This window comes from Amaranthus tricolor, chromosome 1, assembly GCF_026212465.1.
Source record: "Amaranthus tricolor cultivar Red isolate AtriRed21 chromosome 1, ASM2621246v1, whole genome shotgun sequence".
NCBI classification, from domain to species: Eukaryota; Viridiplantae; Streptophyta; class Magnoliopsida; order Caryophyllales; family Amaranthaceae; genus Amaranthus; species Amaranthus tricolor.
In genome coordinates, this window is record NC_080047.1 from 21846200 (window position 1) to 21855774 (window position 9575).

At 34.1% G+C, this 9575-nt stretch overlaps 1 protein-coding gene across 2 annotated transcripts; it reads left to right on the top strand.

The window, feature by feature from the left end:
* Positions 1 to 669: 669 nt before the first annotated feature.
* Positions 670 to 8376, top strand: LOC130815673 (protein AGENET DOMAIN (AGD)-CONTAINING P1-like). 2 transcript variants are annotated; one of them, XM_057682162.1, is made up of 4 exons: positions 670 to 1357; positions 5052 to 5561; positions 6885 to 7361; positions 7797 to 8376. In XM_057682162.1, the coding sequence occupies exons 1-4, from the start codon at positions 839 to 841 to the stop codon at positions 7803 to 7805; spliced, it is 1515 nt and encodes a 504-aa protein (XP_057538145.1). In that variant the 5' UTR covers positions 670 to 838; the 3' UTR covers positions 7806 to 8376. The 2 variants fall into 2 exon arrangements, with proteins under 2 accessions (XP_057538145.1, XP_057538150.1); XM_057682167.1 differs by having other exon boundaries at positions 5061 to 5561.
* Positions 8377 to 9575: the final 1199 nt, after the last annotated feature.

The following is a 9575-nucleotide window of genomic DNA, read 5'->3' on the forward strand; positions in this document are numbered from 1 at the left end:
AAGAGAATGAAGAATGATTGTATTGTGGATGTCACTTCTAGATTTACAGATTCGTTTGAAAAATATCTACAATCAAACAAATCTCCACCACAACTTGATTCTAAAGAAATGTATGTTGTTGTCCCAAAGGTTGTAAGACTAGATTGACATGAAATCTTGCAACAAAGTTGTTTTTGAAGGACATAAGAATTTGATATGTTAAAAAGAATACAAGAAAATGATAAATTAAATTGGGTGTTACTATGTCTTAACTCTTGAGTAGTTTCTTTTAGATTTTATTTTTGTTTTTATACACAGTTTGGATGTGTTTAGAGTAATAGTGACTAAATTTTACCAAAAACGTTTTTGAACCATTATGTGTGATCAAATGTTAATATTAAATTTAGGTATTGCAATTCGGCATTTTTGCCAATCAATGATAGAATTTAAAATTTAGAAATCGATAATCTCAATAATTTCAAACAAACTTTAGGATTTGTCATTACAGAATTGAAAATTCTAAGATTTTCCAAGCAATGAATTTGAAATTGAAATTCATAATTTAATAATTCAAAATTGAAATCCTAATTTTCATTTTTAATACTTGATTTTCAAACGCTACCGTTTGATTTATGCTAATTAATAGGTTGAACGCAAAAAAAAAAATATAGCTACCCTGTATTCATTTAGCTTGCATCACATTATTCAAGTATGCACGAAGTTCTTTACTCAGAGTGCAAAGATTCATAGAACCAGTAATAGCAAAGCTAATTACAAACCCAGGTCTTAGTTTGGAATTCTTTAGAAATCCCACCCAGTCCCTTTGTCCCTCTTTTGACTTCAAAACTGCTCATCAAATATGCAAGTCTACAATGTCAGTTACAGGACCGGTGACAATGTAGAAGTCATCAAAAGATCAGCCTTCACAACCTCATTTCACCCAGCAACAATTCTCACTCTAGAAACTAATCGGGCATCAAAAAGGAAAAGGAAAAGGACAAGGAACAACAACAAAAACAGTGATGATGAACAAGTACAACAGGAAGAAGAGGAAGAGGAACATGTATATTTGGTGCAGTATCAAAACCAACAACACGACATTGTTTCCTACGTTGATTTCAATGACATTAGACCTCAACCCCCTCAAAGCGAATGTTTCAAGCACTTGGGTTTGAGTGTCAATGACAAAGTTGACATTTTAAATGATGGATATTGGATAAAAGGCACTATTTTGGCTATTTTCTATGAGGGTTTTAAATATTTAGTGGAAATTGACGGTGATGATGGTGTTCCGATTGAGGTTTTTAGGTCTAATTTAAGAGTTCATCGAGATTATTGCCATGGGTACTGGATTCCTCCTCCTCTTGATCATTTTCCGGTATTGACTTTTTTTTTTTTTTTTTTTTTTTTTTTTTTTTTTTTTTTTTTTTTTGCTTGTATTGCTTTGTTATGGGTATTTGTTGCATTGCATTTCACAAAGTTTATTGGTTTGAAGTGATTTGTGCGTATAATGCTATGTCTTACCTTTTCTGGTTGTTTGGACACCTGAATCTGTTTAGGTTTAACTTTGAAGAGTGTCTGGGTTTAGTGAATCTGTTTGCTATATGAAGTACATAATTGATGATAATATATCTTGTTAATACAATCCTTTTGGCACATTCCTAGTTGGTGTGGTAGGAGAGTATGCAAGGTTTCTAACCATAAACTCCAATCTTTTGAGATTAAGGCTTCTATCATTGCTTTGGCTTTACTTAGGAATTAAAGTCAGAATATTGGCTGTTACATTATTGGTATAAATTGTCGTAACGACTACGAGTTTTTGTGTCAATTCTTATGTAAGTGTTTTTCTTCACAGTTTTTATCAACACCTAATACCATCTTTCCAAGCAGTGATAGATGAGGATGAATTTTGTGAAAAAAAATGATAAGAGTAAGATAAACATGAACGCAAAGCTTGTCAACCAGCTTTCCTAGCTAAATTACATTAAACGTAATGACTCATGTGATTCAATTTCCTTTCATTTGAATATCTAGGTTTTTCTAGTTGTCAATTCTCAACGAAACCTAAGATTTGTAGTTCCTTAGCTTCAAATAATGATGGATTGTATTAAAATACTCATTAAATCATGTGCGCTTCTTATCTATGTAAAGTAGCGCATAACCAAGGGTTAAATGGAAATTACCTTTTCGTTCTCACTAATAAGGATAAGGTTGCACACATCCTACCTCTTCAAATCCCGCATAAGTCAGAGCCAGTTGATGACATTAGGGTAATAGTTTTTCTTTTTTTTTTTTCTTGTATTGGAGTACGACCCATAGTAGAGAAGTTCTAAACCTTTATATGTTCTTACGTATGATCACCATCATAAAGGATAATAGGATGTGAAAAGTTGGCTTCTCATTTGTGTGATTCTTCACGATTTTTACCATGTACATGGGTCTTCATTTGAAAACTTGCAAGCACTTTCTTTGGATTAGTAGACAAGTTAGAATTAATGATGGTGAGGGATGAATGTTGTGGTTTGGTTTCTACTTTTGGAGGGATGTGTGGTGAGGGTGATTTTTCGACCATGTTTGGCAAAGTAATATGTAATTATAGGTTGTTTGGGGTAGCTTGTAACGGCTGATTGTAGGGGTTTATGAATATCATATTTTGAAGTTTTAGAGATTTGCGAATAAATAAAGATAGTTGAAGGCTAGGCTGAAAACTCACTAGATAAGATACACCATTAGAGAGTAGAGAGACTCTTGGAGATACAAGTGTAGACACCTAACTGCGCAAAGAATTAAGAAACTTTGCTAATGAAATTCCAATCCAAGAAAATCATAAAAAAAAAAAGGTTTGAAACACAAATGTCTTGATTTTTCTTATAACATTCGACAACCCTTAATCTATTTTCTATATTTATCGGAGATGAATACAAGACATTTGATTTCAAATCTAAGTAATGTCTCCTAAAAGAGAACTAACTACCTTCATAACTTCCTCACACCACTGTCTAGGAAGTTAGAAAACTTCCTTACCAATTCATATTTTGTTTTGATTTTAAGCAAGGAGAGAAATAATGAGACGGAATTTAGTTGAGTGGACTAGAAATGAATTATGTTAGGAGGTTTTATAACTTCTCCTTTGATAACCCCCCATATCACCCATGTTTTCGATCTACTTAATATGTAACTACCCAAGTTGATCCCATGAGTGGTTTAAGACCATGACTTTTTGATCTAGGTAGTTACTCTCTTGCTTTAACCTTTCCATCAATCTTAAATTCTTTAGACAGATGCTGCCCCACATATTTTGCTTAATCAATCTCTTGTTGCTCCTGTGTTTTTCATGAGTGAGTGTGTGTCCAGCACCCTTGTTGTTGGTAATCGAACTCCAGATCCTTTGTTTGTAGAGTAGTTGAATAAAACTGAGTATATCAAACTAAGTAAAAACGTCTAAAACTAATGATATTTTAGTCCTAATTGTCTTACTTAACTATTGCACACCAGATAACAAAAACATAATTCAAAGTTACACACTAAATAACAAAAACGTAATTCAAAGTCTAATAAGTCTTCAAGCAAACCAAGTTTAAGTAATTTAAATGAAATTAGATAACTGAGATGCACTATAATCTTGGACGGTTTTCATGACTTGTTGGATGCATCCTTGCATGGTGGATTGAAAAGATGAGTGTAGCTAAAGGATGGTACGTCGTTGCTAACATGTAGGGACCTTCAAAGAAGTTGAGCGAGGCCAATCATGACTGGGGTGTGAAGATTGTGAATTTATATGAAGAAAATAGACATCTAGATCTAAGTAAAAATGAAAAGAAAAATGTAATTGGTCAAGATTGCAAGTGATTACTTCAGGATCGTTAGTGATCACTTTGATGTTATAAGTGATCACTTCAAGACTATAAAAACTGATCGCGTTTAAACTGTAAGTGATCACTTTAAGATTATAATTGGTGATTTTAAGATTGTAAGTGATCATTTTAAGATTACAGGTGATCATTTTAAGACAGTAAGTGTAGATTTAGCTAGTCCAACAGAAATGGTCCCACAGTGAGACCATCTCATTTGAGAACTTGTGATTTTTTTTTTGTTAGGTTTGATTGAAATTCTTAGGGGAAATGTAGATGTTGCGAGGGAATAGTGGAGTTTAATTGATTTTCTTCTAATTTTGGATCAAACTATTTGCAAATTAATGGAAAAAGATTGTCCATCTAAGTTCTTCATTTAAATTCCCCTGTCAAACCGAACAATGTATGACAAAGAAAATAGTTTTGCAGGAAAACGTCTCTCCCAAACCAATTACCCCCTTAGTCCCAACAACTAAAGCATAATATCTGTCCTTTCATTTCCCCAAATTTTGTTTTATGCACTTATATCTACTTTAAAACTCATTCTTATCCAAATTAAGATTTTGAATTCAGCATTGAAAAGCATTTCTTAGCCTATATGAATTCTTTTTCTTATGTTGGCTTAATGTATGTGATTGTGAGTCATGATCCGTCTTTTATTGACTCTTTTTGACTCGGAAGGCCATCTTATTAACCTTTTATACTGCTTTTTCCCTTATATTTAGTTTGTTTGTGCAATTATATAAGGATTGGTAAGTCTGTTGATCCATCACCAGGCTAAATTAGATAAGGACTTGCTATCAATTTATAATATAATTGAGTCTGACTACCATTGTTGTTGCTTATATTTTTTCTGCATTTTGAAGTGAAGCTCTAGCTTCAATGATTTGTTTGGTTAGGTTATGTCAAACCCTTTGCTTTTCATCTCTGAAAATTTAATTCTTGGTCACGTTTCAATTGTTTCCAATAAGGAACGGCGGATGGTTGATAGAAGATGGTTGTGTACCATAATGCAACATTTCAACTAGGTCTGAATCAAAATCAATCTATATTGCTATTCACCCAGCTTTATGTCTTCTTTTTCTTTTTCAACTAGTTGTAGTGCTATTTATTTTGGTCTTTCTGCTAGCTGGACATTGTCAAATAGTTATTAAGCTATAACATGCATGTTACTCCTATATTTTTTTATACGCAATGTTGACTTGCTCAAAGTTTTTCTAGATGGAACAGGAAGCTACGTCAGGGACAATTACTAAACTCAAAACTGATGCGAATGGCAAACAATTAAAGTTAAGGATCAAAGTTGCTAAAAGATTATCGGAGCCGAAGTTTAGCCCAGGCATGCCAGTTGAAGTTAAAAGTGATGAGGATGGGTATCAAGGTTCTTGGTATACGGCTATTGTTATTGGCTCAGTTGGAGTTGGACAGTTCCTTGTTGAATACGAGACTCTCAAAACTGAAGATGAGAAGGAGCTCCTCAAAGAAGTTGCAAATGAACAGTACATCAGGCCTCAGCCCCCACATATTCCTAAAAGCTGTAAATACAAGTTGCTTGATGAAATTGATGCTTCGTATAATGATGGATGGTGGGAAGGTGTGATTTATGAGATTCTTGATAAAAAGAAATACATTGTTTATTTTGCTTCATCAAATGAGAAGTTGGTCTTTCATCATTCAAACCTGAGATTTCGCCAGATTTGGATTAATTCAAAATGGGTTCTAGCTTCTCAGGTATCATTTCTGAATGCTATGTGTGGCTGACTCTGACTCTCTTGGTTTCAAGTGATTATTACTTGCTTTCTGCACGAACCATACTTCTCAGCCTTTCTATACAAAATAGATCAACTGCTCTTTCTTTGTCGATCTTATATCTAAAAACGCTACTAGAATTGTTGCTAATACCATACCAAGTGAACTTGGCTTCTTGAGAAATGAATACGTACATATAAATTATATCTTAATTGGTATTGAAATTGTTGCTTTATCATACATGTATCTGCAATGCAGAAACCTCGTGTCTTTTAGAACACGTTCAACAAAGAAAATCAAGTGTATTGTCCAAGAGATTAGAGAATTGACCATGTAAGTTCATAAAAATCCATGTAATTTACATCAACAATATCAATTACTATTTGGAAGTCCTGGAGGTCATAAGGGATATTGCAAATTATGGGCCTCTTTGCTTTGTATAGGTAAGTAAATCGTGCCACTAAGTGGTGATTCCCTTTTTTTGATCAATATCTTACATTCTTTCTAATTTTGAGAGATGCAAGACCACGCCTTGTTTCTCTTTATTCCTTAAGTGGTGTAGAAAACTAGGGGGTGTTTGGTAAAGCCTTTATAGGTTCAATTAAGGGATTTACATAACTCCTTCAATTACTTAGTGTTTGTTATGAGATTAGGGCAATGAATACCTCCGCTCCACATTGTTTCCACTCATTTCTCGTTAGAAACCAATTATCTTTTTTTGGTGTTTTCCCTTTCTTCTCATTCTCTTACATCTTTTTATACCAAACAATCAATTATAATAACAATTTAGTCTCTTTATACATTCCGTTTTCATTACATTTTCATTTGTCATACCAACACCCCCTTCAAGAACTTTGTATAAAGTTTTTAATGGGTCCAATTGACCAACATGTTCATCAACAATGTACGCATTTCTAGAAAACTATGTGCATGAAGCCTTTGGATCACATTACTCCAGAGTCCTGAACGGTATGAAAATACATAACTCCCAGTTATTATGATGGTTGAAAATACTTCCCATGTGAGAAAGATCCTACATCGCTAAAATATTGGGTTGTGGACTTGCATATAATACTTGGTGAGTGATAAGACCATATGGTTTTGGGAAAGAGTGAATCTCATCAAGTGTGAATGCTAGTCCAACGCTCATTACCCGTGGGTTTGTGGATCCAAGCCCACGAGTGCCCAGACAGTGTATCCACACGAGTAGGCCCATGGGGTGATCATGTGACGAATTCTCACGGCACTCATGTTTTAGATTAGCATACCGTTTTCCGCGTATACTGAGCTTACTACTGTGTGCAGCATAAGTCATCTAACTTAAAGTTGAGAATTTCATCATCAAAAAGACAATACACTCAAAACAAAGAACACCAGAGTTTCGACAAGGCGACAATAGTAGAGGTCAGAATCGATGAACCAGGTTATGAAGGATCTTGGTATTCTGCACGAATTGTTAGATTAACACAAAAGAGCAGATATTTGGTAGAGTATCTGACTCTCAAAACAGAGGATGGAAGAAAATCACTAAAAGAAGAGGCAGAGTTTCAAAATATCAGACCTTGTCCTCCTAACATTCGGGTGGATGGATGTTTTTCGCTGCTTGAAAAAGTTGATGCCTGGTACAATGATGGATGGTGGTTTGGTGTCATATCTAAAGTTTTTGCTGATAAGAAATACTTGGTTTACTTTGAGACAACAAAAGAGGAACTTGAATTCCATCATGTGAATCTGAGGACTCATCAGGAATGGATTCAGGGAAAATGGATCAATGCAAATAAGGTACGGCTTCACAATTTTAGATGCTTTTAGTGTTGTTCGATGTGATATCAACTACATATGTCGCAAAATAATACACCACATTTAGTTTGGGGCCGTCATTCTGAAGCAATTGAGCTCAAATTCATTATATATCTTTCACATTTTAACCTTTAATCATCAATATGATACAGAAGTTTTTGCACAAATTCTTGTATGAGACGGTTTTACCGTGAGACATGCCTCATACTATGTAAATTCGCATAATAATAGAAACTTTTAACTTATGGGCTTCTTGTTTTGAAATCATCTCATCATGAGATAGTTTTGAGAAAACAAAATACAAATTTGGCTTAATATTTGTGTTGTAGTTAGTGCGTTTTTTCAAAATTCCTTGTTTGTTTTTGTATTAATATATGTTTCATTGCTAATATATGCTCATCAACTTCAAATTTACAGGAAGTGTAACTACCAATTCTGAGATGATGTACTTGGTTCTCTCGTGCATGAAGTCAGATTATCCATATTTTACTTAACCTACGGTTGTATATCCACTTTTAACCTGTTTTCATGCATCAGTCTGTAAATCCACTAAGATTGCCTCATGGAACGACTATGGATTTCTTTTGTAGAAGTTGACACACACAAATGGAAATCTCAAATCTTATTAGTTGTACTATATTAAAGAGCCTGTGGAAATCTCTAATGCTCTCTGTATGCCCTCTCTCTTAAGAATATTTGGAAAATACCTCGTCCGTTGTAAGATCATTTACACCTTAGCGGAACTTACAAGCTAACAACGAAGAACAAATGGATGTGTGTTTCTATTGGTGAATGTCGAATGGAACAAGAACAATTTTTGTGTTTTTTGTTTGTGATTTTCGAACAAGTATAAGAAAAAGATAGTTTGGCTAACTCAAACTCACTATAAATCCATATAGCAAGTAAGGAGGCTCTTAAGGCACACCTGAATTCGCCAATTACACTACGCATAAGAACTTTAGCAAATATAATTCCAATCCAAGAATCATATAAACAACCAGGGTTTTGAAACAAGAATGCTTCGAGTTTTTTCCATATCATAATTCATCAAATGTAAATGAAGTACAAGCTAAGCTATATATAGGAAAAGCAAAATTGATGAAATAACTATTAAACGACAATAAGAAAACCGCACGTTGTTGAGCTCTAAAAATCGATTGGCGGTTGGTCTTAGACTGGTTGTAACTACCGGTCAACCCATGTTCCATCATGGGGTGTAACTTCCCTCCATGTTCATGTAACTCCTTTGGTAACCTCCACCCTTGATGTAACTTCCTTGGTAACTTCCACCCATGATGTGTAACCTCTTTAGTAACCTTCACTCATGATCTCTTCGATGGTAAAATAACTTCTCATCTAGTTAATCACAAAAAAGTGGGCGGTTAACGGGCAAGTAATGGCCAGCTATTTTTGTAGCAAAGGGGTTGGTTGAGTCCTGAGTTTTGACCTTAAATTTTCAACCAAATTTGTGCAAGATTAAAGCAATCAATTCCTCTTGATTTTGAGCTATTTAGGCACCACTTTTGGATGACATTCTTTGACTGATTTTGTAGTTTCTTGTGTTGAACGTCTATGTTCGAGCTCGAACTCCTTTGCTCACATACAAATTTGCTCACATACATGCCATGCGTTTCTAAAGTACAACTGTTCATAATCTAATCTACATAAAATAAAGTTTTAAAGTTCTAAATTCAAACTACTCAAACTAGACAAACTGAACAGCTAACTTAGAAAGTTCAACCCAAAGACACATAACGTTAATAAAATTAAAGCTAGTAAATAAAATTAAAAGCTAAATTAAAGACTTGAATTAGAGATGGTCTTTGAAGGGTGGATTGAAAGATTACTTGTGTGAGGATAGTGCGCCAATGCCAACATTCTTTCACTTCTCGACGGAGTTTGTCCTTAAACTTGATTGTTGAGGGTGAAAATGTTGTTATGGGGTTCGCCTTTTCGAATTTCAACACTCTACAAAAAAAAATGGATTTTAGACAGAATAAGGCGAAGTGTCTAGATGCTTTTTTGCATCTAAAAAATTTTTTTAGACGTGTTAAAAACCGTCTAAAAATTATTTGTCACAAATCGTTTAAACGCTTTCTTTTACACTTTTTGTTGTCAAAAATAGGTTTTTTTTAGACACTTTTTTTCATTACAAGACTTTTTTGCCTTACTTTTTGATGTTATCCACTCATTTTG

What these genes read in the sequence shown, in the direction of transcription:
- LOC130815673 (XM_057682162.1), top strand. Translation starts at nt 839, where the DNA reads ATGCAAGTCTACAATGTCAGTTACAGGACCGGTGACAATGTAGAAGTC. An exon ending in CTCCTCTTGATCATTTTCCG is followed by an intron (nt 1,358 to 5,051) that starts GTATTGACTTTT and finishes AAGTTTTTCTAG; the next exon opens with ATGGAACAGGAAGCTACGTC. An exon ending in AATGGGTTCTAGCTTCTCAG is followed by an intron (nt 5,562 to 6,884) that starts GTATCATTTCTG and finishes TACTGTGTGCAG; the next exon opens with CATAAGTCATCTAACTTAAA.